Raw genomic sequence first — 27,424 nt, forward strand, 5'->3', positions numbered from 1 at the left:
GAACACAAAAGCTAAGAGGAAAGCTCGAGCTTGTCCTCCACCTCTCTCTCTCTCTCTCTCTCTCTCTCTCTCTCTCTTTCCCTCTCTCTTATTTCTCCCTCCCTCAGTTTCCGCAAAAAGATCCGGAGGAATGGAAGGAGAAAGGGAGTACTCCCCTCCCTTTTGGCCTCAAGCCCAAAGAAGGCCCTCTCCCTCGTCCTCTTCTGGTCTCAGGCCCTGGGTTCTAGTCCTCTTGTCTTCTGTTTTTATTATTCTTTTCTTCCCTTCTTTGCTCTCCTCCTCCTTCCGTGGCCTCCGCCCTGGGGGCCTCATAAGGAACGGATGGGACGCCCTAAATCTCTGCCTCGTCCTCTTCGCCATTCTATGCGGACTCCTCGGCCGCAACGACGGCGACGAGGCCGAGAAATCGCCCAGCTCCAGCGAGTGGCCCGCGGTCGGCTGCTCCGCTCCGCCGCTGGTGCCGAGTAGCTACGGGGAACCCGCGGCGAACCCGGTGGCGGGGATTCGGCGGATGAGGAGCAGTAGCTCGTACCCGGATCTCAGGCAGGAGGCGGTGGCTGCGTGGGGCGGCACCGCCGAGGGGTCGCGGTTCTCCGACGACATCCAGCTTTATCACCGCGGCCGGAGATCGGAGGGGGAGACCAAGACGATCCCGATGGGCTCCGGCGAGGGATGGCGGTTCTCCGACGACGTCCAGATGTACCATCGTGGCTGGAGATCGGAGAACAACCACCGGGCGTGGGAGAGCACGCCGGAGGCGGAGTCGAAGACGATTTCGGTGGATACGTTTATTCTTCGGAAAAGCCCGCCGAGATCCCGATCTCCGCCGCCAACTCCTCCTCCTCCTCCTCCGCCGCCGCCGCCGCCACACGGGCATTCGAGGAAGTGGAGCGTCCATAATAAGCTTCCGGAGAAGGAAGTGGAGCAAGAAACGAAAATGGAAGAGGAGAAGCCCCAGCAACCTCCGCCGCCTCCTCCACCCCCGCCGCCGCCTCCGCCTCCGCCGGCGACGCGGGCTGAGAAGAGGAGTCCCAAGAAAAAGAGTGGTGGAGGACCGAAGGACATCGCCACTGCTATCGCCTTGTTCTACCACAAGAAGAGGAAGAAAGGGAGCAAGACGAACAAGTTCCCCGACGATACCTCGCCTCTCGCTAATGCCTCTGCTGCTCCTCAAGCTGCGCTTCCGCCGCCGCCGCCTCCCCCGCCCCCTCCTTCGTCGCTCTTCCACCAGTTATTCTCGCACAAAAAAGGGGGGAGCAAGAGCCGAAGGATCCACTCGACGCCAACTCCTCCTCCGCCGCCGCCGCCGCCACCACTACCTGCACCTCTTAAACGACGATCAAAGAAGCACGTCTCCCCCCCTCCTCCGCCTCCACCTCCGCCGCAGATCCAGAAATCTAGGAACCAGGTCTCTTCCTCTCCTCCATCACCGCCGCCACCGCCAGCCCCACCACAGGTAAATCCCTACAAGAAGAGAGAAAAATCCAATCTTTCAGGGTTTTCTCTCCCACCTTCATCTTCCCTGCCGCCGCCACCTCCGCCGCCGCCTTCGCCGCCGCCGGCAGATCTACAGCGGTTGTTCTCCGAGGAAGAGATCGTGGTAGATGGAATCCTTGGAGGAGGAGGAATGGAGGGGGAGAAGAGAGAAGGAAAGGAGGGGGTGGCGCCGGTGTTCTGCCCGAGCCCCGACGTGAACAATAAAGCAGACCTCTTCATCGCCCGATTCCGAGCTGGCCTCAAGCTCGAGAAGCTCAACTCCCTCCGAGAAAAGCAACGAAGACAACAAGAAGAACAGCAGCAGGCCGAGGAAGTCATGATGGTGGGAGGAATTTTTCACGATGGCATCATTCCAAGGTGAGCATCACCTTCCACCGCCATCGCCGGTGGCGCCGCCGCCGCCGCCGCTCCATGCAGCGAAATTGATTTTTTTCTTGAAAAATCCCTTTAACAATTTTTTACTATTCAAATTCTTAGATTTTTATATACCGGATTGAGACGGAGGCGACAGCACGGAATGGTGGACATTTGGTGTGTGATGTTTGCACTTGTTTTATGATTTGAGTGTGTATTTGTTTCCTGCGTCATGGTGATGGATGGTTGATGGTTCCGTAAATTTATTTAGAAATATATAATGATGCATTTAAATAACAAAAAAGAAAAAAGAAAAAAAAGGGAACAAGGGGATTGTTTCATCATGATGGTTCTTTGAATTATTCTTGAGTTGGTATTCGATTATTTTTTTTCTGGGAAAGAAAAAGTTGATGTTAAAAGACTTCGGATGCTGAGTTGTTGCAGGTTTTCTTGATAAAATATACTCTTCTCGGAGGGGGAATAGTATGCGCGCTACTGGGGTTCGCTGCACCAGACCTTACAGAATATCCCATCGATATAATTACGAAACAAGAGGATATCAAGGATGGTTTATGCTACAGATGTGATGACTTATCTTAGGATGATGCTATGGGAATAGTTATTCTTCTTGGAAGCTTCCGGCGCCTGACCTACAGCTCTAGTAGGGAGAATGCAGGGCTTACCTGCCCAAAATAGCCAATCAATGATCTCCTAAACTAGAGGTCAGTAAAATATCATAGTGTTTGCTTCTGGTGAGTGCACACATCAAGGCATCTCAAAGCTGTCAATATGCGATTCTCACGGATGCATCAGGCTATCCAATGATTCAAATACTGCATCTTATTGAATAAATTATATCATGGTCTCAACTGTACCACCATTATCCCCATTTCTTTATTGATATGTGATCAGAGCTATCTTACAGCCATCCGCTGGATTCATTGAAGTATGTTAGCTGAGGCCACATTGGTTGATATAAAGAGAGTTTCAGCACAATTTGAAAGCACTCACCTCCATTGCGCAGTTCCACTTTAGATGCATTCGGAAGAAATGAAATGTGGAATTCTTCATAGGTGCTTTGAGGCTAGAGAACTTGCACCTTGATTGCTATTAATCGCTCCAAATGATCTCAAGTTTTCTTACATTTTATTTTTTATTTTTTTTATTACAACAGCGGCTCACACGCAATGGATGTGAATATGGCTAACAAAATCAGAAAGTAAAAGAGTACATGAGAACTCAGATAATGACACGTGGTTCATCCAAATAAAACTTACATAATGATGAGCTGCAAAAGAGGGAACGCAGTCTACCGTTTGTCTTTCTATATACATGTGTGGCATATTCTAACCAAAATCTAAATATTTTGTGCTCTTGCCTGCCTAGAAAAGATATATCAAACAACAAAAAATAAATAGCATAGAAAAAAAACAAGGGTCGGATTGGTTGCATCATCGCAATATCCTTGACTCGAACGGAGATCTTCCTTCCGAACAGAGACCGATGTGATGTCACCCCGCTGCAGTTGCGAGCAGCTGACGTGCGTTTTGGTTGATCGGTTGCTTGGGTTTGGCGCCAACGCGGACCAAAATAGGGTTTTGTTACCGGTCGCCATCAAAACTCTGACCGCTGGCGAAGTTTCCGCAAATCCTGCCGCGAGCTGTTGGTGAATGAGATTATTTTGATGAGAAAATTGGTTAAAAAAATCGCAGGAGTCGAATAAGAAACATGTCCTCAGTTAAGTTAAAAAAAGGGCATCGCTCGGGCTGTTATCGATTTACTTTGTGTACGTACATGCATCATATTTGGCCATAAATATTAACGTAGAGGACTTTCAACATTGGGGCATTCAAGATCCTTATTTTTTTGCTGGGGCTGTTCCCATTTTCTTTCGTTTCTTTTGCACCTGAACCGAGTAGTCTTTCTTCTAATCATCTTCTCTTTGAATCCTTTCAGCGTTTCACCCACTTCGACCATCATGCCAGCCTCTACCAGCCATACCTGTTCCACCACCATTGTTTGTCGCTGTACAGCCACCGATCGCCACACCGATTTCTCTTCCCTCCATGATTAATTTTCGAAACACAGCTACATAATTCGCTAGCTCCTTTCACAACTACAAACAGGCCAAGCCAGGCATGACAACGCCACGAGAGTGTTGGGCTTGACCGCTTGAGCTGATGCGCATACATACACAGCTTGCGCTTGTCATCCGTTGATGCAAGAGAGTTTATAAGCTAAGTACGCCTTGGCTTCCATACAGGCTCAGAAGCAGCAGCCTCATTAGCCTCTCGAAATACATTTTTTGTCTGAATGACCATCCCATCACGAACCATAGTCCAAATATCTCTCAAAAGCAGATGGTAATCACCGACCCCTTCTGAAGCCTGCAGAATCCACTCAATGACCATCGCGGAGGTGCCCTCCAAGAAGACCCTTCTCGCCTGTAAAGCATGCCGCACATAACACAAACTAGATCAGGCCACTCTCAACTCTGCCCCAGGCACCGATATATCAAACAACTACCAGGCCTACGTAGTTCACTAGCAACAAGTTTACTTGCAGCACAACATGCAAGGTTATTTTCGTCCAAACAACATTTGACAAAATGCGGGTTCATATCTTGGACACGCCTTGAGAAATTCCACGGCAGAAACAAACCGAAGCCATGCACTCAAATTTAAATTTGGAAATATCACAAAGTTCATAACTGGTGTTTATTAGAATATGGAAGAACCCGTATTATAACATGCATAGCATTTTGTCCAAATCATCATGCAGGTTGACCTAAGGATGCAGAATTCCCAATAATTTGAGTGCAGAAGCAACAGCATCTCCGTTCTTTGGGGTGCAGTGGGCAAGAACATGCAACCCAATGATCAATAGGTCAACCTCCAGCTTTGCGTCACTTCCTTTCTTCTGTGCTAATTCCAACACCTCTTCAAGGAAGTAACCATTCCTAATAGTCTGAACCCACCTTGCATTGATTCTTACCCGATCAAGTCTCTGATTCAATGTTCTCACGAGTGAATGGTTCGGCTTGCAAAGAATGCTGCTCTCCTCAGCTTTCTCCTCCGAGGAAAAGTGAAATTATGAGGTGTGCACTTCCCATTAAGTCGAAGTGTCCAACAAGAACCAAAATATGAGTTTTGTTAGATATTTGCTGACACAACGTCATTGATGAAATCTGTAATTAAGGAGGTGGATTCCCATGTCTTTGATATATACTCCCAGTTTTCCTGCATTCCAACAACGAAACATAATCAACCTTCGGGTTAATCTTGTAAGCTTCCAAGACATTGACATGGTCAGACAGAGTATCTGTTGATTAATGCTACTGAATTCCTATCATTTTCTCTTTTATCTTTATATTAGCAAATATCGTCTCTATATTTCCATGACATCATTATTCTAGCCCAGGTGACATAATGTCATTGGTGAAATCTGTAATAAAGAAAGCGAGAGAATATAATAAAGAAATTACAATTTGCAGCCCTCCCCAAGAGTTGCACAGCTTGAAGATTTAAATGCAAACCACATGTAATAATATACAAGGCCACACAATTTTTCTCATATGGACAAGTAAATGCTTATTCATAATAAGCTGAATGAACAGAAAAAAATAAAATAAAAGCAAATTTCTCCAAAAGATCATTAGGCTTCTTTAGCTGAAAGAATAAAAAGATAAAAGTGCATGTGGCACGTTGAGTGATTGACAATCATGCTGACAATACCTCATTCGTGCAATTGGACCTAACTTACCCTTCAACAAGAATAACAATACTTCTTTCTTTATCGGCTAAAAGGTTGGCAATTCATATTCCTCGTCATTGTAATATTCAATAATATGTCAAACAAATGAAATATTATAATTTAGATCTGAAAAATTCTTCTAAATACTGACTATATAGAAGTCAGGAAATCCCAAATCATAGACACCTATACAGATTTAAGAAGTAACAGTTTGTTCAGAAAAAGAATAATATAGGAGATGGTCATAAGAAACAAATTTCCAACTGAAAACATTCGGCATCAAGGTAACTTTGCAGCATTCAAATAATAGAGGCCCGCTTGTCATAGCTTATCGAATGAAAATTTTTCATCAATCTCATTTCCATGATTTATTTCAACCTGGATGAAAAGCAATATACTTAATAGGCAAAGCTACAACCAATCTACAGAGCAAAGTTAAGCTATTAGTAACTCAATGATGACACCTTTTGATATAATGTAATTTGGCTACAAACAACTGAGGGTGATATTAAGCAATTAAGTATTGTTCTGCTAGAATTTCCTTGTTTCTCTTTTAAGTGGATGAGGGATTTTGTGGAGATTTCAAAGTGAAGAGTTCAGATGCACTCTTGACACTTCAAGCTGGGTTAGGGGTGTATACTTAAGCGAGCCTGGCCATGCTTAAGCATGGGTTTTTTCATAATTGAATGTCCTAACTCTTAATATCCTGAAGAAATACATGTGAGATCTTCTTCTTCATGTGTATGTACATGCACGTGTTTGTGTGTCGGCTGCAGATACCCTGCATATTATGGGTACACAAAACCAGTTCCCGATACCAATCCAATGGACCACCTCAAGTCTAAGGCATGTGAGCAACTAAAAATTGTTCACGAGCATAGAGGTAATGTGTGCCTAGAGATTTTTAATTTCAACAACTTTGCCAGCATGCATCACAAAGAAATATTATCTCTATTGGGTGTGAATAAGAGAGTGCATCCAGCACAAGGCCTGATGCAGTGTCATCAAGAAATCGAGTCCAATTGTTCCATTCAAGAAATAAGGATTCTGCTGCTGAATAGTTCATCTGTTTAAGAGCAGTTAAAAGTGAATGATGCATGAGCTTTCTAGTACCAGTGATGATAACAGCTTGCCAGTATAAATAATGATAATATCTTATAACTAACACCCAGTAGAGCAGCTTGATTACTCATGATGCAAATCTCTTGTTGAGCCATAAATGTGCCCACCATTCCATCGTCACAATATTTTCAAACCACTGGTGAGCCAATTCATGTGTTACAGTCATCAAACTTCATCCAGCACAAAACTAGACAGCGTGCATGGTGAAGCATCTTGGATATTAAGAACTGCATCAATTACTTTTAAACTAGAGAAGAATAAGATTTAAACAAAATCTACTATTCAGTTTAATTAGAACATTGAATAAGCATGCACCATTGTCTAATCAAGAAGATCTAAAAATTACAGCAAAAATGAAACATCAAGTAACAAAAACCAATTCTTTTTCCCCCCCCAAGAAAGTGGACATAAGTTCATTCAAAGAATACGAACAAGATCATGTAATAATTAACAATATGAATGAAGAAAGATGATTCAAAGACAGTGAAAATGAATACATCAGTTTCCCTGATACAATTAATGAGGTTCATCCATCCCAGCAGGGAAAACATCGCCTGGCATCAGCAGCCTCCAACTGAGTAGCCGCCATGTTTCTCTTCTCCCCACTGTACTCGTGTACACTGCAGAACAAACAGCAGCATGATACCAGGAAAAGTAAAAGAAAAGAAATGAACAAACTTTTTATAGAAGGTAAAGTACAGAAGAGCAAAGACAGTCAAATACCTTCTACAGAACCCTTTCATCCGGTCGTTTAGGATTCCGATGAAATGGATTCCAATAATTCCCTTCCCTAATGGAAGAACTCCTTCAAACCCCAGCACCGATATCTCGTCTTGTTGGAACTCAACAATCTCCAAAAGGCGGAACTCCTAAATAAAACCGACATGCATTACTTAGCAAACAAAAACGAAAAACAAGAGCATGATCAAATATGTAGAAAACTAGTGATAGGGTAACCTGACGATTCTTAATTCTTGAACGAGATATCAAGAGCCCACGGCTCTCATTATAGACAAGAAAAAGGAAGAACAAGAACACCCTTCAAGATGTAGGAAACTAGGGTCAGGATAGAACCCGAAAGAGATAAGAGGCGTGGACGACGGCGAGGTCAGCGGCGTTGAGGACGAGGAACCTCGTGGCGGAGACGACGTCGACGGCAATCTCGGCGGAGCCTGAGAAGGTGCAGACGGAGAGGTCGGTCTTGAGAAAAGAGATCGAATCGCCGGGGGGCGGGGAATTTGGGGAGCCGCGGCTGGCCCTTTAACTGCTCCGCACTCTGCTCCCCCGCCATCCCCCGTCTCTCTCTCTCTCTCCCCCTCTCTTCTTCTTCTTCTTTTTTGACTCGCTCGTTTGCCTTAAGGCGGGTGGGTGAGTTAAATCATACGGATACACCTAATGAAATTAAAAAACAACGGATGCATCTAATAAGATCAAAAAACAGCACATCACAAAATATCCAAAGCAACTCAACTATCATTAGCTTTCCTAAAAATATGCAAATGCCACTTCGTTTCGGACCATCACCAAGTATGGATGGTCGTTTGCTGTGTTTGAGGAAGCTTGCTACAAAATTTTTTTTTCTTTTTTTCTTTTTTCTCTTGGCTAGGGCGTTCAACGGCAATCCCAGGAGACGGTTTTTTGATAGGTGACTGCAATATGTTCCCTTTTTTATAGAACAGACGTCAAGAATGATAGGTGATTGCAATCTCATAATGTGGCCACGATTTATTACGCGAGCATTTGATAAACGCTGATGCATCAATGCATAAACTTTTCAACACCACCACCTTGGCTGTAGACTCTCTTTTGAGATATGAATTGATTGGCATGTGACAACTCTAAGAGGAAGTTTTCATGGACAACAATGATTCGAGTTTTCAGCACCTGCGACGAATGTTCTCCCCAGAAACTATCATTTAAGTAACGGATGTGATCCCAAATCTGGTTGTACGTAATAATTTTTTGGAATTTAGGATGCTGAATTTTCAAAAAATTAATTATATGCTCAAATTTTACATTGACATATCTAAGTTCACCATATGAAGCATACATGCTAGGTAACTATTATTCTAGAAAGAAGCGAGGTGCCAAATTACGTAATAATTCCTTCTCTGTTTCTCGACCGGATTGAACTTCGAATTTCAAGCTTTCTTTCTGAAGTTCTACAAAAAAAAATTGAGAATACATCCAAAGACTTCGATCTTACAATTTGGCCATACAAAAATATCATCACGAATAAGTCTTGCAACCACACCAAGGAGATATTTTACCTTTGTGCCGCCACAAACCAGAAGAAATGGTTGTATTTACATCGTCTTACGGCTCTAGAGGTCCAGCCGCAGATGTTGTCTGATCATGGAAAAAATCTTAGGTTCACAAGACTTACAAAATAAAGAATGATATATTACATGATAATAGTTGTAGCGTACAACAAAGATTAGCCCCAACAGGTTGACGTTGTTGCTGCTTTGATATATAGCTTACATTACAAAGTACAGACACTAGTCTAAGCACAACTTGTAACTGTAGAACCCTCTGGAGTGACTATTAAACCCCGGGCATTTTCAATCCCAGCCCGGAGTTGGAATAGTGGCTTGCTGCCTCTACATACACCTCACACATGAAATAAGAAAAAAATCATGGAAAAAAATCAAACAAAACCCAATACTAGCAAAAAATAAACAAAAAGAAAAAATCTACCAGTTACTCTGGGCTGACCAGCTGATTTGGTAGGAATAGAATGATCTCGTATTTACATGATGGGAAAGAGGTTGAGATTTATGCACAGGTTGCAGGTGAATGGTGGCGAAAGCCTAGCAAACGCCAGGGAAGAGAGAGACAAGGACCCACGAAAAGGAACATTGCTATTCTCTTCTCTGTTGCAAAAATGCAAAGCCTGAGTTCTCGTGAATCAAATGTGGTGGATCAACATCTGCTATCTCTATCTCTGTCATTGACTTGGAGATGTCGTCCACTGTAAATGGTATGCTGCATCAAGAAATATAAAGAGGAAGCATGTCTCATGAAGAAATTCCTGGAGCTACTAGGAATATTTTGTGCACAGATCTAGTGAAAGAGTTCACCTGGAATCATCATCCAACAAGAAGGAGCTGCTCACTCCATTATTTGAGTCCTCGGTCATCATGACTCTCATACTTGAAACAACCTACAGAAATTTAGTGAACTTAGATCATCAGACAGAAATGCTTGGCTTAAGAATTCAAAACTCCCTTCCACTCAGGATTGCTACTTAAGTATAAACAGATTATGGATCAAAGAATACATCAAGCAACCGCACTTACATCTGATGAAACACTGCGTGTACCATATTTGTCATCCCAATACATTGTACTGATTCTGTATAACTGTTGTATGCTAAGCACCTGAAAAGACAGCAAGATCCAGATTGTAGTTAATTATACGGATGAGGACTGAACAAATGAATGATACAACAAAAGGGATGGTCCTCACGGGGCATAGGTCATTGGTTATCTCCTTCAATGTCTTCTTGGGCTTTTGATGCATGACCTGAAGTAGGAAAAGTTGGATAAGATCAAAAAAACTAAACATTATCATGACCAACAGACCTTGTTGCAACATGTAAAGGACATGTAAATGTACCAAGAATCCCACAGCCTGCCTAATATGCTTCAACTCATCCCAAGCTGAACCAGCATACTGTATGCAAATAAATTTTAGCATAAACTCTTCATTAATGTTCTATCTCGACAAAAATACAGTCCAGATGTTTTACTTCAAAAAAGGGGGAAAAACTACAGGACAGATGGTCACCTCTTCAGTTGCATCATAGCACCAGCGTTCTAGCTCAGCCAATCCTGCTTTCACATATTCCCCGTTGCTAAATGAACAGCACTCACGCCGAAGGAGTAGACTGCAGAGAGTAAAAAAAGTTAAAAAAACGAGAAATTACTCCTTTATATCTAGAAACTATCACATGACATTAACAGAAGAGAAGCAACCAATGCTGAGTAGAACTTAAGATATACCTGTTAAATAATTGAACATTGATAAATGAAAATGTTTGCGTAAAGACCTTGTGGACTAAGAATGGGGGAACCTGTAAAGTTGGAAGATATAAGAAGGTGAAAATGTTCGCAGAGAAAAAAAAAGCATTTACTACCGCAAAAACATACATAATTGGCTCTCAGTATTTTCAAGCAGTTGGTTAAGCTTTTCACGATGCTTTGCCAGTGTGCAATCAAAGCTTGCTGAGCCATGGCATTTGCTTGAGAACGTGATCCTTTCACCAAGCTTGCACGAGATGTTCTAGGTGCCTGAAATTTTCCAGAACTTAACAAACTTGCCAAGCAATACTATTGAGAAAGACTGGCAAGAAAATAGTTGCTGGGAATTATGACGTGCAGCAGTTTTCATTGGTTCATTTTTCAAACAATTAAGGAACTGTTAATAATACCTGGATACACAAAACAAGCAGTGGGGATATCTCTTTCTTCAAATTGTCTCTCATAATTCCATAAATCTTTTCAAGGAAAGCTGTAAGATGTTGCTTAAAAAGCAGGGCTGGATATTTGGCTTCAACTTGGCGCAAGTCATTTAATCCACCAATCAGACGACTACTAAGAAACGGAATCCCAGCACTTTGAGGAGAGGCACGGATACCCTAAAAGTAGTGGAAAATTTTAAACGAATAATGAGAATCGTTATGAAAGGAAACTCAAATGGAACTATACTTAAAACCTTTTAAATGATAATTTATATGCGGAAAACAAAGGTTTTTTTTTTTTTACATGAGATATCCTCCCAAATAAAGAAGCTGACATTCTCCGCCTCTGTGGAGTCAAGCTGGCTGCTCCACTTGCTTTCAGTGTTCGTTGCAGGAGCAACAAAAAAGGAGACGAATTGGATAACCAATAGGCTAATATATCATTGTTATCCTGGGCCTTGAGATAAACAGGAAAAGGGAAATTCATTAATATGCAAAATTAGTACAAAATACTGAGATAAATCCTGATCGATATGACTTCGGTGCAAGAAAGTGACTAGTGTTACTACATATACATAGCTGTCTCATGTTTTACCCCAAAGGGTGAAGTTTCTCCTTTCTTATTCAAAATATGGCACAGGAAGGGTTACAAACCTCAGCTAAAAGCAAAGACTGTAGTATACCTCTATGGCCAAGCCTATTGTTTGAATGATACGGTCAAAAACGCTAGTCCTTTCAACTTCAAATGATCTCCAGTGAAGAAGACATTTGTATATGAGGCAAGCAGCAATAGGTCTGCCCCCAGAGAACCCTAGATCCTGAGAGATGCACTTAATCAGCAAGTCCTGGTTTTCCTGTAAAAGGTTACCATGAAGTACATTTTCTGGGTAAACATGTGGAACATGTACGACCCTATCTCTGAGTGACATGGCAAATTATATCTACAAACATACCTGCTGCTTTTCATTCAGCGATTTCTGTGGTTTTTCCTCACTTTCAAGATCCTTGGGATTAGTTAAGGTAGCACTTAAATCCTACAATTATTTTTTATGGATGGGAAAGAAATCAAATGTTTCACAATTAACTTGATAAATAAACCAAATTTGCATTCAAAGGACAATATTGCACTTACCAATGCATGTTTAGTTTCACCATTTGGGATATTCCCATTCTCTGGAGTTCTCTGCTAAGACATAACATGGAAACATGCATATACTGGCAAGAACTAAAAAGAAGGATATCAAAAAGGAGAACACAAAAGATGGGACAAGTACCTGGATAATAGTTGTTTTGGGATGTGCAGCCAATGCCCTGCCAGTTGGTGAGATGGAAAGTGCCTGTTGACGAAGTACTTGATTCTCTGACTCCAGATTGGATACTTTCTCTTCAAGCCTGCATGTATGGAAGGAACTTAACTCATAGAGTTGATAGGAAGGTTTAGCTTATAAGTTCGTAACTTTAGCTGGCTGACTCTTAATATTGAATAGAAAACTAAAATTAAAAAGCATTCAACTGTCAAGTTTTCAACATATTAATTGTGTAATTGAGATAAACTGACAAACAACTCATTTCTTATCACAATTAGAACCTTTGAACAGTTTCTTGAAGCTGATCAGCTTTTGTCTCAGCATCTTCACCTTTCTTAGCTAGTTCATTATTTCTTTCTTGAGCTTCAGCATATGCTTTTTTGGCTGCATCAGTTGCCTGCCTTTCCGATAGCAACAAAGCCTGCAGCAATAGCAAAGGAAGAACCAAGGTCACCATGATTCCTTTCTAGTCATTAGCTACGAATCTGATACATCAAGTAACTCATTAAATGAGCATCCAACTAGTTACTAATAAGGCGCATGTGAGTCAGCTAAAATGGCTCTCTATGAGTTAGTTAAATTCATTTCAAACCACATATGAATGTGCTTGTCAGCCAAGACAGTGATTCTGTGTTTTCAAGGCTACCTTGGCCTACATTTATATGATTTAGTTGATTACTTTTATAATAAATTTCTGATTTGCTCATGCACTCTCATGTATAACACTATGAATCATTAGCACAAGCTTAAGTTTAGTGATCCTACCTTCAAGTGTTCAACTTCAGCAGTCAATGAATCAATTTTTTCTGTGTCCTGAACTAAGACAGGAGTTTCCTTGATTACTGGTGGAGCTTCTTCAATAGCCTTTCGAGCAGCCTCTCGTTCCCCGATGAGCAGGAAATTTGCTTCTTGTACCTGCAGCTGCATCTCATGCAACATATCCTGCAGCTTAGCAATTTCTTGTGCTTTTGTCTCCTCCAGATCAGTCTGCATATTGGAACCAAACATGATTAAGTTTCAAGATCATATTCTGCATAGGCAGAAAATAGACATGTTTGAGAAAGCAATGCAGAAGGCAACATCTGTTTATACTTTAGAGCATTAGATTGGACAACAGGAATTTGACATAAGGTACGATAGTTACTCTCAATCGTTTCTCCAACTGCAAACGCCATGTCAATTCCTCCACACGCTTTTCAAGTTTGTCTTTTGCCTCTTTGAGGGCCCCTGTTTCTCTTGCAGCCTGGATACATTCAGATAGGTAGCTCAAAGTTAGAAGCCTCGCTACAAAACACATAATGCTTCCCAAAAGTGAAAAGAGACAGGAATTAGACAAAACCATTCGGAGCTTTCTGAGCTCTCTCCTAGCAAGCCTTTGTCTCCAAGCACACTGATAAGTGAGTATTGCTTTCTGCAGATTTTTGTAATATGAATAATCTCTGTGACAGCGCCATTGAGCCTGCAGCCAAAAAGGAAAAGTTCAGCATCAGATGTTTAGTGCTGCCAATGCCAAGTGAATTCAAAATGCAAACCATTCTTAGATAGATTAAAAAAACAATAGAAAAGGGTAGTCTTGTCTTTCTCAGTATGCTGCTGAAGCAACTGTGGAACATGTCGGACGACCAGCCAGAAAGATGGGTTTAGAGTCAATTTTCATGAAAGTGTAAGGATCTACTTATTTCAGGAAAAAGAACAAATCATTAATTAACAGTGAAAAATAGCAACATCTTGGTGCTGAAAGAAAAGGTCACCTGGATAAGAATTGCTACTCTGGTTTGCCTTTTGTATCTAAATTCATTGCGAGCAGCCATTGCCCTGAAGCCTGTCTGTAATGTAATTGCAGATGATCGAAGTGTTGTATAAGATTTCCTAGCAAAATACCGATGCAAATTTTTCTGAATTTTCAGTGCAGCTGCTTCCCGTCTCATGTGTTCATACAACTTACAAGCCAATCGTCCTGCAATTAACCAAAAAGAGAAGAAAATAACGGTAATTTAACATATTGACCAATCTAATTACATACACCATGTAGGCCATAAATAATTAATTGCATTATGGGACTTTGAATAGGAAAACAGCCATGCAGCATAAATAGGCATACAGTTTAGGCTCATTTAAAAACAATCATCACTCTACATATTCACATTTTAAAATTTCAATTAGGAGTATACCTCTCCAATGAGCTTGCAAATGAATAGCAGCTTTCCGCAGCATAAGGAATTGCTTGCGAGCAATATGTGTACGAATCTGTCTTTGAATAGTTCTGGCTGCTCTTCCTAGTACTTCAGCTCTTCTAGCATCCAGTTCAGCCATCTGGCCACCTCTCAGAAACACCTTGTTCTTGCCAATCTGCCAAAGCCAATCATATTGTGCAATGTAAGAGAACAACATTTCAAAATAGCAATGTGACTTGCAAAAAAAAATATGAATACAAAAAACAAGGGCCATAAGATATTAATATAAACTCACAAAATCTAATGGAGTAAAAATACACTTATTAGAAGAACAAAAGAAAAGGAAGAACCAAGTCATGTGGGTTCCCCTAGGTGTGTTTCATCGGGTTACTTAATTGTAGATGCCATTTCAAAGCTTTCAAAGCATAAAGTGAGAAGCACGGAGCAAAGCCATCATATATTTTTCATTCACCTTTGACCGTCTCTACACCCTTCATCCATTTGATAAAGTGACAAGTTTTATGTCCTACTTTCTTCAACGTACTTGAGTTCCTCAAAATAAATCACAGGCCACTTATAGTAAAGATATAATGGATATCAGTACCAGTCAACCCATTTGGTAGCAAGTAACTTACTTGATAACCTTTGAGTCCCATTTTATCCAAAATCTTTTGGCATGCAACTTTGTCATCATAGCTGAACAGTAACAAAAACATCCAGTTGAAGGTGCATCATTACACCGCTGCAATTTAAGCATAATTAACTACTGGAAGATCCACCAACAATGCATGTTTCAAATCATAAAGGACCTACTTTCCTTCCAAAATTTCTGGGGCAAGAACACCAAAACGATGAAGAAATTCATAAAAAGTTCTTCTAGTTGGATATCCAGCACAGCTGATCCTAATTGCTTCGAGAACACCCTACAAGTATGAAAACATATATAAAAAAAGAAAATGATTTTAGATAATTAAAAGCTTGTTGAAAAAGATGTACAGTGTATAAGGCATAATGAGTCTCAAGTTGGCTGCTTACTCCACAGCGTAACTGATGGATAATGTTGAAGTTCTCAAAAACAGCAGGTTTAAGGAGATTATTTGGCTTCACACATCTGATGTAATGAGGTTCTGTAGAGCTTAAGGTCTCCATGAGAGATTGAAGTTGCAGCTGAAATTTGTTTACAACCATCAGTCCAAAATTGAGTAAAATAATTAGTAGCTAATCAGATCAAATATTGTCACTTTCAATAGTGAAGCAAAAATATTTCATTTATAACATACATAAATACCTTTATATTCAGCACAGGTACTTAATTTATAAAAAAAATATGGAACAATAAAAAAATAAGAAAGATGCACATGGAATTGAAACACAAATAATAATAATAATAATAACAATAATAATACTTCAAGTATTTTTCATTTTCAAGATAAATAGTATCACAGAATTTATTTCCAAGGAGACCGTAAAGAAAAATAAAGAAAATATGAAGTCTATCTTACTTTAAAACGTGATCCAATGGAGGAAAATTTGGAAGATTTTGATGTCTCCTCAGGAAGTGGTGGAAACAAACCCGCTACAAAAGGGCACCTAGAAGCATTCAGTAAATCCTGATGTTCTGCCACCACATAGTCTTTATTTTTATCTAGAAACTGATCAGCTTGATATATTACCTGTGCAGAGCACAAAGAGATTATGAAGGAAAGACAGAAACAGTTCATGTGAAAGAACAAGGTTTTTTGAGGGCACACACATGCTTACCTCCCCTGCATAATGGGAAATGGTAAAATCAGTACGAGAAAGCTTTGGTTTGCTAAACCGCTTGTTGTTTTTAAATGTTTGATACAATTTCTGAGCAAATGTCTCGTGTGTTGACTTGGGAAACATGCTGACCACATTAAAAAAAACAAAACAAAAGATAAGCTTGGTTACATACTGCAAAGAATAACATCTGCCCACAACAGAGAGCATGTACATCCGGAGTGAGAATACAAGGACTGCTTTGCAATTTAATGATTAGCATTCTGCAAAGCTAAAAAGTGTTAACTAACTGCCAGACCCCAAAAGCTTAAACTGTTAGGAAAGAAGTCGACAGCATATACAGCATATATCAGGCCTCCCCCCCCCCCCCCCCCCCCAAAAAAAAAAAAAAAAAAAAAAAGACTCCCTTTCACATGCAGCCCGGACCATGCACATGAAGGCATGAATGAGTCAAGAACGGCTCCAGATTACACGTGAAAAACAACTCAAGTAATAACCAGGAATGAGTCAAGACAAGAAAATAAACAGGTAAACAGGTAAAATTGGCCTGAATGGGATTTGAATCCATAACCTTTGGCTTTGAACCATGTTCACTTACCACTAGACTCCAAAAGCTTAAGCTATCAAGGAAAGGGTGAACTATGTATGTCAGGCCCTAACAAGAAGAATAATGACAATAGAGACTAGCAGAGATGAAACACCAGCCACATACCATGCTTCATCAAGAAGTGCTACGATTCCACCAGGTTTCTGCACAAAAAGAGAAAAGAAGTAGCTTTGTCATGATCACTGCATCATACGTCGGATCCATAAAACATGCATGCCTTTAAAATATATCTCATAATAAAATTGAAGCTAATCCAGGGGCTTGGATAGTGCCAGAAAATAAAACAAAGCACGTTCATGGAACAGGAGTGTTGTAGAAACATCTTAGAAAAGTTTCAGGATATTTATGTTTGTGAAATATGGTAAAATGTGATTCCTATATCGCATCTGACATACTCGAGACTACCATATCCAGTGGATCCAGTAGCATAATTGTCAGATATGAACTACACTTTAGACCACATGGTGATAAAAAGATGATGACAACAATGATGGCAAAGGTACTTTTGGAAATGGTGATGCTTGTGGCCTTGGGGATGGTCGGGATATATGAAGGACACCTAAAGGCAGTGCATTTATGGTGGCTGTACTAGATAGTCATCTTTCTAGCTCATCTAGGCGAACTCCAGTTGTAGTTATGCCAAGAACAGAAACAAAAATGATTTAATAACTCAAAATGTAAATCGAAAAATCACTCAGCTGGTGTGTTGTATTCTCATTGCACCCTTTGTATCATCTTTGTGAATTATGCCACATGTGAACCAACGTGAATTGTAGAAGACAGTTGAATGACTTGTTTGAGTGATTTTTCTGAGTTACCACATCATTGCTCGAAAAACGAACACCCACAAATTCAGTGTCACCTCAATTGATGAGGAGCTGCACAATTATGACAGAACCTATTCTCATGGTGGTGATAACCGAGGCTCGAGCTTAATAACAATGAGTGAGTTACACTAAATGCCGACAGATGCCCTGCCATGCACTGGAGATGAATTACCATATGCATTCTTGGCCCCGGACACTTAATGTGTTGTTCTGTCTGCCTTTATACATGTCGACATTATCATGTTGATCAAGAAAATGATGATGCATGTCCACCTCATCAAAGTGTTACATGATGGATTGATGATTGCCTTTATTGTTTGGTAGAAGCAATTGATTTTACAAACCTCTAAATACGCATTCACTATTGATCCTTTCAATTTATTTGTAACTAATACTTAATGAACACAAAATAAGAATGTCATATTGATGATTGGCATGATATCCATCTTTCCTATCAACAGAATAAATGATTGGCGGTTCTTACTCATTTTTCAAAGAAATATAGGTGGTCAATGAGATAACATGGAGCATTGGAGCCTAAATTTTATTTGCAGTATCTCAAAGAGACTTCCCAGGTGAAACTATTCATAAATAATTTATTACATTTTATTGCCTCTTGTGCATTAATAAACAATATATTTCTCTTAATGATTTTGTTGAAATTAGCCAGCACAATTTCATTAACTGCTGTTTAAAGCATTGTCCAAGACTAAGACTGCTACGTTCTCGTCCACAGCTATTCCAAACATTGGCCAAAACAGAAATTTTATCATATTTGCTCTCTAGATAAGTTATCACATCAATGCTTCACCAATCTCCCATACCTTCTCGATTAGGTCATACCTTCTCGATTAGTCTGAATGCCATACATCAAGAGAAGGAAAAGGCCATACCTTCTCGATTAGGTCCAGCACATCTTGGTTATCAACAAACTCAATGTAACTCCAGTTAATCTCCTCCTTGGTATAGTCCTCCTGCTCCATTTTAAAGACATGCTGCAAAGACAACATCATGTGTTAAAAATAAAATTGTGGGAAAAAAAGCAGTCTCCAATTTACAGTTAGGGTTTCAGGAAAACCTGGTTGAAATGTTGTTGCAACTTTTCGTTTGTAAAATTGATGCAGAATTGTTCAAAACTGTTCCTCATAAAATGCATAAATTTAGATTCAAAAAACATCAATGTTAATGATTAATAGTTTCTCAGAACAGATAGTGCATTTGCTTTATTCTGTTGATGGCTTACCTATTACATTTGAAACTTTCAAAGCCATAGATATCAAGAACTCCAATCAGTGACTTTGAGTTCGGGTCCTGCCCAATAGATACATTGATTTTTTCTACCAGCCTGCAGACGTTATAACCAGTCCTAAAATGACTTGCCTTGCATAAACAGTAACAAGAACCTTTCAACTAATATGCAACCTAGCTAAAAGCTTCTCAGATAACAGATAAGATTCTTGGTCAATACCAATCAAATAGGCGGGAGTATAACGTTTTTGCCAGACCATCCCTGCTGACAATTGCTGAAGCAGGATCAAGAGTTCTTGTAATAACTTCTTCTGGTGTTACCATCACACGTTTAATTAGAGCATCTTCCAAACCCTTGGCATCACACCTGCCATCGAGCATTTACTTATGGAAGTTTATGAAATTGATAGTTTATTAACATTAAATTTGGTAAAAGTAATTTTAACTATTTCAACCAACAGAACCAAGAACTTGGACATACATCAGAAGTTCAGCCGTCATGTTGAGATGAAACCTTGACTTCTCATCCTTAATTACAGATGAATCTATCTCTGGCCCCTTTGCAAATTCTACATTTCCAAGATGTAGTACAGCAGCTACAACCCTAAATATTGCCTCCTGAATGCCATTATATTATTATTAAGCAATAGAACAAAGTGAATTCAAAGTTTGCATAGCTTTGTGCCTTAAAAACAACACATATTGCATACCTGTTCTTGCTCACTGATTCCAACTATATCCATGGCCCTTCTAGTTGCTAGATATTCGTGAGAATCATTAACTCCATTCAATTCGAAGCAATTGGACTGATTAAGATAATGGAATGATCTAGGATTTGTCAGCTTATACTTTGCAATATCCTGCCAGTTTGATGATATTGTCATTTGTGGCTTTCCTTTGTTTATTCGACAAGTACAAGTAAAACATAAAATAGGCATAGCATAACAGAGTAAACACCTCAGGTGGGGCAGCACAAAGAAGGTAAAAGCAATGGTAATTTCTCTCAGGATCATTGATTTGGCAGACACGAGACCTTTCAAGCAAGTAGGTTCTGATAGCAGCACCAGATATCCTTCCACTTTTGTCAAATTGAATCTCGACGAACTTACCAAACCGACTTAACCACAATTTAATGCACAGAAATGAGAAGAGCACAATTAGCTGATCAGAATTAACAATTATTTAATAACAGACAGGAGACATAATTTGCTCCAATTTTTCACTTATAAAACATCTGTTTTAAACTCTGAATAGACATATTTAAGAGCATGCCTCCGTTGATAAAAACAAATTTAAGAAAAACTTGCCTTGAGTTGTTGTTTCTAACAGTTTTGGCATTTCCAAAAGCTTCAAGAACTGGATTAGACTGAATTTAGAATGAGAAGGAATTAATCCAGCCTGATCTTCTAATGCCATTCGTCAGGAGTAATAAGAAGACAACTAAATGTTGCCGGAAAAAAATGAATTTAAAAGTGAGACATGTTTTTCCAACTTACTTCCAGTACTTGCTGTTCAACAGTCCTCCCTTCTACTCCAGATCGTCCACACAAGTATGCCAGATATCTCATGAGCATCTTTGTTGTTTCAGTTTTACCAGCACCACTTTCTCCACTGACCAAAATGGAGTTGCTTTTTCCTTCATTTCTCATTGCCCTGTTTTTTTTTTAAATTCAAAAATCCAGATCAGAACAAATTTAGATATAATATCTTGTGAAAAAGATACTGAAGATTACCTGTAAGCAACATCCGCAACTGCAAAAACATGAGGGCTTAGTTCCCCAAATGCTGCTCCTTTATACTGTTCCATCATGTGTGTGTCATAAAGATGTGGCAGACTTTGAAATGGGTTTATTGCAATCAATATATTGCCAGTATATGTCTGAAAATGCAAGAGAACCTAGTGTCACGAACAATCTTTTTTCCAGTCAGCAGCTCCAACATTGTCAACAGAAGGCAAACTAAACAGCTTACATATATTTCATTGAGTTCATAACGGGTGGTCAGATTCTGCAAAACACCAGGTTCATGCAAATATGATAATTTTGTCATGTCATCCACACCTCCAGGTGGAGCTTCTGTATCCTCGGGAAACACCTTTGATAAATTTGCAACAACCTTCATGCCAACATTGACCAGGACCAACCTCAATAACCATAAAATTTTGCAAAGCTTTCAATAAAATGAGTACTGATTATACCAATTAATGAAAGTAAGTTTAAGCATTGATCAGCTATAGGTTGTGGTCTCATTATATATCTCTTTTCATTTTTTCCTCCAAATACAAGCCTTTCATATTTTACTCATATATTCACAATGATCCATCTAATTGTCGAATTGCAGGCTGTTGAACATTATTCTACCTTCTAAACTTCAGTAACATCAAACCTCCAAAAAGTCATAACTTATGTTTGATTTGACAAATTTTCAAAAATTCATCACAGGAAAAGATTGTAGAGTAAGAATATTTTGTGAGACTAAAACATTATAAGAGAGAATTGAGGATGAAACAAAAAAATTACAATGGTTTAACCCAGCAGAAGTTGAGCACAGTTCAAAAGATTATAACTAAACGAGAACACAAGGATATTTTCTATACTGAACCAAATAAATGAGGAAATAATGATACAAATGATTTGGGGAGTCCTCGTGGAGTCAGGATATCTTTTTAATATGCACCACATTTTGCAATGATACAATAAATACATATAAAGAAACAAAAAAGAATTTGCCAAGTAAATTTTAAACTAACACGCATAACAAATTAGGAGAAAAAAAAATGGTATTCTATCATAATTTTCATTTGGAATAAAATGATGAGATTGCCATGTAATGCTGTATCATAAATGAAATTAAATAAAACAGGGATTGACCAATACTCACTCTCTTACCTCTCTAAGGATATGTTATCTTCTCAATAAACCTCCCCTTTTACTTTCTAACTTTATAATCGAAACTTTATTTTGAAGTGAAAGGGATTTGATAATGCACCAGAATAACTAAGCTCAATCGCAAACTTTGTGTGACTAAATGGTTCATCATATCTTCCCCTAAAAATATCTTGTTGACAGTAATATATGTTCATGCGACTGGATAGTTTAAAATTTATCTAAAAATGGAGGAGATAGTGGTTGGCTTTGAATAGGTTGTATCTGTTATCTTGGCAGATTCCCTGCTCCAATACTCGAAATACCCACCAAAACTCATTCAACCCTATGAAGAAAGGGAAAGCATGATAGATGAACCATATCTACAATGTTTTATCAATGATGGATTATTTTATGCATGCTCTCTATCTTGCGATGATGGGAAGTTTTAACTCATAATGCAATCTTTTATATCTCTATCACAAGAGATCACCTGCCCCCTAGACGGAGGAGGAGGAGGAGGAGGAGGAGGAGGTGGGGAAGAAAATAAATCATAGACCTATGTTCCTTACATCTCTCTCTCTCTCTAACATAGTGGTCACAAGAATGCTCTTTATCCCCTCCATTCACACTTGAGATCATACATGTTCACCCAATCCGTCCATACACCCACTCATGACTCAACCTCTAGCAAAAATTGTATGTTTTGTAGATTGCAGCCATTCATTTACTTGAAATTCAGGTGAGGCCCACTTGAAACATCTAACACACCTGGAGCTAGTTTGCAGCACAAGCATAAAATCAACAGATAGAGCTGGAAAAGGATACAGTCCAACTCGAGGATTGTCTGGTCGGACCGGTTCAAGACAGGCCTTGGCTAGGCACCGGATTGTTTGGATAGAACTCAGGACTAAAAATAGGGCCCCAATAGATTTCGGGCCATTCTCGGATAGATGTTTGGCCTAGCCTAAAGCCTGAGCTTGACAATGAGCCTGATATGAGCCCAAAAATAGGCCCACCTCTCCATTCTCTCCCCACTCCACTCTCTGCTCTCTCCCTCTCCACACTCCGCTCTCTCCCTCTCCGCTCTCCGCTCTCTTCTATATCCTCTTTCTTTTCTCTCCCACTTGATATCTCTCTCCTCTCCTCTCCCTCGCCCGATCTCTCTCCCCTCTCTCCTCTCTTCCCTCTCCCCCACCTGATCTCTCTCTTCCCTCTCTCCTCTCTTCCACCCGATTTCTGTTCTCTCTCCTCTCTCCCCTTCCAAATCTCTCTCCCATTTTGATCTCTCTCTCCACCCCCTCTCCTCTCTCTCTCTCTTCAGTCCCTCTCGATCTCTCTCGCTTTCTCTTCCTCCCAAACTCTTTCAATCTCCTCCCTCTCCCTCCCAATCTCTCTCTCTCTCCTTCCCAATCTATCTTTCCTCTCTCTCTCTCTCTCCTCCCCCCATGCTCTCTTCCCCTCTCTCATTTTATGTCAAAGCTCGAAAGAGAAGCTTATGCCTAGATCCGAGCCAACCAATTCGAGCTTCAAACCAAGCTCGGGTACAAGCTCATGAAGTCATGTCAGGCTCATGTCGGAATTTTGAAAGAAATTTCAGGCCTCAACCTGGTCCCAAGCCCAAATTTTTTTCCAAACCAGGCTCAGGCTGCATAGAAACCCAACCATGCCCGGCCCAATTCCAACCATATCAAAATGTGACAATGAAATATGCATGAATTCCTCTGAAACATCCAATGGAAAAGAAGTAGGAGGCAAAAGGTATAATGTTCCCTCTAACAAATGTGCATCATGTAAATCTTCATGCCATAATTATGACAGCAACATACAATAGCAGAAAAAGGAAAAAGAAAATATTTTATACAACTTGTAAAAGGCAAAGATTGTCGAAAGAGTAAAGCTATACAGCAGCAAGGTATGTTTTTAAAGAATAAAAAACCCTACTGCTTTGCCCTTAGTAAAATATCAACTAAATTACATTTAATTAAGACAAAAGTACTTCTGTCACTAACATAAGAAAGCACTATTAAAAAGTGCGTACATTGGAACTTAGTAATCTACAAGGATTTTGAGAAGGTTGTTCATAGAGTAGAAACAAAATTAACAAGTTTATGGTTTGCATACATACCGTTTTTCCATTAGTTGTATGCACGTGGACCTTGTTGCCATTGATCTGGAAAACCTCCCCATCTATCCAAGCTAAAACTGGATCTTCAACCCATACATGGGACCCAACAATAATGTTAACTGGGACTGCCTGCAAAAGCATGTACCAAATTGGAATAAGTATAAAATATACAAAATGTTAGAACTCCTCTAATATACAGCACCTAAGCATGACATAACACTTGATTTTAATAATAAAGAAAAGGATTCAGATTGCAGGTGTTTTCATTGTATGATATTTTGTCAAATTTTGGACTTGGATGCAATGCAAATCTACTGTATCCTGTGAAAATGTTGCTAATCAATTGCATATCAGCTGGTACTTTTACTAGGTAGTTTAGTGTACAAACACAGTCTATAGCAGATAATGGTACATTTAGACACTACGTATTCAAACTTAACTTGTCATTGTCTAAATGGCATAAGCAGTTATTCTAAAATTTTAAATCACATAATTGAAAAAAAAATTACTTCTCCAATATAAGTTTCTGAAATGTGATACACCGATTGATTGGGTGTACCGTACCTTGAATCATGTTAGTTTTCACGACCAAAGAAGCATGTCAGACAATAATACAAATATCAACAATAGAACATTGACAATATCTTCACATATTGTTAGGTATTAGTTTGAATGAGAAGATGTCATGCTGATTAAGAAACATTTTGAAATTCTGGCACACTTTTCTGGCATTTTTGAACTCGATATGCATGTCACGCATGAATTTTAGTCTACGTGAATAACATTTTGTACACTTGTTATACATAGTGTACATCAGGTATTACCAGTTATTCAGCACTGCATGAGTCAGGCTTTAAATAGTGATTACCTACTCCAAAAAATACAATATTTAACAATCATGATAACCACAAGCCCTCCTCAGAATTTGACATATAATCAGTGGCAGTAAAGGCTATAACTTATGTGAATTTGTTTTGCTTACTTTTCTGTCTTAATATGCTGTTCAACCAAATTATGGAAGCACTTTACTAGGATTGCATTTTGCAATGACAGATAAAGCAAGTGTCATCCTCCATCCCTTATCTCCTACTATAGAGGGTATCATATTCCTGTAAGGCACAAAAAATTTCAAAACTTATGTTCACCCATGATCACTGTACACGCAAGTTATTTACTTATTGTGCTATGATTTATGAATGGCTATGGACTGTGGGTATCTTTGGAGAAAGTTCATTAAGCGGGATATCAAGGATGGTTGAAATGCTTGAGCTGTTAGGAAAAGGATTTTGCAAAGGTGAGCACCATTTAAGATGGGATAGAAAAGAGTTTCAGAACATGAAGAGAGTTGTGTTGCGATTTTCCTCCATCACTATGTTTTTGCTTAGACGAAAGTCGAAAGGCTTTGGCTTCAGCAGTTTTCCAAAACTACATAGGAATTGTGTGGTTTGGCAGTCTTGCTTGTGAAGAAATCTTACGAAGAGAAGACCAAGTAATCTGTTTTGTTCCTCAATGTCATATAAGATACTTGATCTTATAAGACCAAGTAGAAATATTTCCACAAAAAAGATAATTGGGCTCTATTAGCAACATTTGCTTGTGGACTCCGACATTTCCCTTGAACTTTGAGATAGAAAGAAGAAGACATGTAGAGCTTCATGGTATGTTCGCAGCACTAATGGATGAGCTTCTCAGAGTCTAGAGTCATGCCTCATTGGGTAAAATGAATAAGCAGTAGGATTTAAGCTTCCTCTATGATTTGGTGAAAGACTTGGCAAGTGTTATACATGGATGAAAACCTAAGAAACTGAGGGCGATATCATCTCATCTCATTATGTTGTCTGCTACCCCCTCAATTAAAACTTATGGTATGACGTATCAAGGGATATGGAAGCCCATAAAAAGGTGAAATTCATTAGAAAAATCCAACCCTACTCGAGCGCATGTCTTAGCTCGCAAAACAAACCTCGCCCTAGCTTTATTTGTCAGGTTGCTTTTAAATTTTTCAGAAAAGTAAAAGAAAATATGAACAAAATTGCTGTTTTCTTTTCATTTGCAGGAAGCGAATCTATTCCGAGGCAATTCGAGAATTAACAAGTGATCCTCTCGACCGTCAATCTCTAAATCTTTTCCGTAAACTAATGTCAAAAACCAAAAGCAAGAACTTTGAAAGACATGGACTTTCAAGCGTGCAGGCACTGTTCCTCTAGAAGATGACCCTTCCCCACCACTTAAAAAGAACCACAATGACGATTACCTTCCATTCCCCACCTTGCACAACAGAAAAGTAAATGCTTCGCCACGAACACAACCCAAAATCCCCAGCACTAGCTCATGGTCCAATCATCCGATCCCATATAAACCGCCGCCGCCCCCTACCTATCACTTAGCGCTCATACCATATAAATAGCAACCCCGAATCCCTAAAATCATGAAGACCTTCTACTTTCACGAGCAGTATAGGAAATCAAGAAACAGACCGCGCTATCTGAAATTAAGACCTAAAAAAGAAACAAGAACATCCAAGAACAAAACATACAAGATTTCAGGCACAATCCGAGAAGGAATTGAGGTTCCGTACCATAGATCATCCGCCCGATATCGCGCATTCAGATCGGAGACGCTCTCTTACGCCGCGACGGTCTACGGAGGAGGAGATCGGAGTCTTGGAGGATTCCGAGGCTTTTCCCCTGAGCCTCTCCTCTCCTTTTCTTCTTCTCTCTCTCTCTCTCTCTCTCTCTCTTTGTCTGCGGGTCTTTCCGCCTCTAGGTTTCGCGGAGGGGGTCAGCCGGAGACGATCCCGGTGGGCTGCTGGTGCTAATCGTAATTCCAATAACAATTTTGTTTTGAAGTAATTGACGAACATACATGCTTTGAGTCGGTACATTAATTTAATTTCAATGATAATGTTATAAATGTAATACTACCACCTGAGAGATAGACGCCGAGTTCGAGGCTGCCGCCCCTTCCGCCTTCGCGCTTCTCGTTACGGTCGGTTCTTGGAGTCCCCGAATGACGAGAATACCCCTAGGCGCCATTTGTTGTTTTGCCGCATCAACGCGTCGGTGCACCGTTTCTTGGGTTTCTGTCATCGCTTTAAATCAATGGGCCGTTTGTTGAGCAACAAATAAATGGGCCCTGGCCCAGATAATGAATCTCCGGGTTGGGTCGTCGTGACCCGAGCAATGCCTTCTCCAGATGGGGCGAGTAATTCTTCGTTGGATTTTTTTGCAGGGATACTTTTCTAAAAATTTAAATTTATGTAAATATTTTTTTAAAATTTATATTTATTTTTGTACCCTCATAAAATACTATTTTTG

At 39.8% G+C, this 27,424-nt stretch overlaps 2 protein-coding genes and 1 long non-coding RNA gene across 10 annotated transcripts; 1 reads left to right on the plus strand and 2 right to left on the minus strand.

Annotated features, from left to right (window-relative positions):
• LOC103721559 (uncharacterized) lies at positions 1-2,438 on the plus strand. Of its 2 annotated transcripts, none has more exons than XM_088705087.2 (2): positions 1-1,854; positions 2,296-2,438. In XM_088705087.2, exons 1-2 carry the CDS (start codon positions 131-133, stop codon positions 2,303-2,305), a joined length of 1,734 nt encoding a protein of 577 aa, XP_088561213.2. In that variant the 5' UTR covers positions 1-130; the 3' UTR covers positions 2,306-2,438. The 2 variants fall into 2 exon arrangements, with proteins under 2 accessions (XP_088561213.2, XP_088561212.2); XM_088705086.2 differs by lacking the exon at positions 2,296-2,438 and adding an exon at positions 1,975-2,113.
• A 1,151-nt stretch (positions 2,439-3,589) lies between these two features.
• On the minus strand, positions 3,590-8,074 carry LOC148702582 (uncharacterized). Its single transcript, XR_015969131.2, has 5 exons — positions 7,684-8,074; positions 7,450-7,595; positions 7,224-7,346; positions 4,447-5,090; positions 3,590-4,373 (listed from the first exon to the last, which is right to left on the minus strand). It is a non-coding gene; the product is annotated as an uncharacterized LOC148702582 (long non-coding RNA).
• A 1,034-nt stretch (positions 8,075-9,108) lies between these two features.
• Positions 9,109-27,176, minus strand: LOC103720375 (myosin-17-like). Of its 7 annotated transcripts, none has more exons than XM_088705090.2 (40): positions 27,035-27,176; positions 26,686-26,912; positions 24,108-24,236; positions 21,087-21,230; positions 20,849-20,994; positions 20,612-20,768; positions 20,423-20,481; positions 20,073-20,232; positions 19,826-19,975; positions 19,597-19,733; positions 19,336-19,482; positions 19,111-19,212; positions 18,946-19,003; positions 18,761-18,862; positions 17,146-17,183; positions 16,434-16,560; positions 16,175-16,345; positions 15,708-15,839; positions 15,486-15,595; positions 15,308-15,368; positions 14,670-14,847; positions 14,250-14,455; positions 13,838-13,957; positions 13,643-13,741; positions 13,264-13,485; positions 12,780-12,919; positions 12,466-12,583; positions 12,324-12,374; positions 12,145-12,225; positions 11,875-12,009; positions 11,496-11,648; positions 11,162-11,368; positions 10,881-11,021; positions 10,734-10,804; positions 10,519-10,618; positions 10,348-10,404; positions 10,198-10,254; positions 10,029-10,109; positions 9,810-9,892; positions 9,109-9,714 (listed from the first exon to the last, which is right to left on the minus strand). In XM_088705090.2, the coding sequence occupies exons 2-40, from the start codon at positions 26,686-26,688 to the stop codon at positions 9,591-9,593; spliced, it is 4,557 nt and encodes a 1,518-aa protein (XP_088561216.2). In that variant the 5' UTR covers positions 26,689-26,912; positions 27,035-27,176; the 3' UTR covers positions 9,109-9,590. The 7 variants fall into 7 exon arrangements, with proteins under 7 accessions (XP_088561216.2, XP_008808271.3, XP_089781751.1 ...); XM_008810049.6 differs by having other exon boundaries at positions 11,875-12,045; XM_089925625.1 differs by having other exon boundaries at positions 11,875-12,045; positions 26,686-26,921; positions 27,035-27,173.
• Positions 27,177-27,424: the final 248 nt, after the last annotated feature.

The sequence above is a fragment of the Phoenix dactylifera genome, chromosome 9 (assembly GCF_051530095.1).
Source record: "Phoenix dactylifera cultivar Ajwa chromosome 9, Ajwa_hap1_PhDact_Kaust_v1.1, whole genome shotgun sequence".
Taxonomy (NCBI): domain Eukaryota; kingdom Viridiplantae; phylum Streptophyta; class Magnoliopsida; order Arecales; family Arecaceae; genus Phoenix; species Phoenix dactylifera.

Excerpts from the sequence above, each read along its gene's own strand:
- LOC103721559 (XM_088705086.2), top strand. The coding sequence starts at position 131 with ATGGAAGGAGAAAGGGAGTACTCCCCTCCCTTTTGGCCTCAAGCCCAA. Across the intron at positions 1,855-1,974 it reads CACGATGGCATCATTCCAAG|ATTTTTATATACCGGATTGA; the intron begins GTGAGCATCACC and ends TCAAATTCTTAG.
- LOC103720375 (XM_088705088.2), bottom strand. The coding sequence starts at position 27,142 with ATGGCGCCTAGGGGTATTCTCGTCATTCGGGGACTCCAAGAACCGACC. Across the intron at positions 17,184-18,760 it reads TGCTGGACCTAATCGAGAAG|AAACCTGGTGGAATCGTAGC; the intron begins GTATGGCCTTTT and ends CTTTTTGTGCAG. Across the intron at positions 11,369-11,495 it reads TATTTGGGAGGATATCTCAT|GGTATCCGTGCCTCTCCTCA; the intron begins GTAAAAAAAAAA and ends CACTACTTTTAG.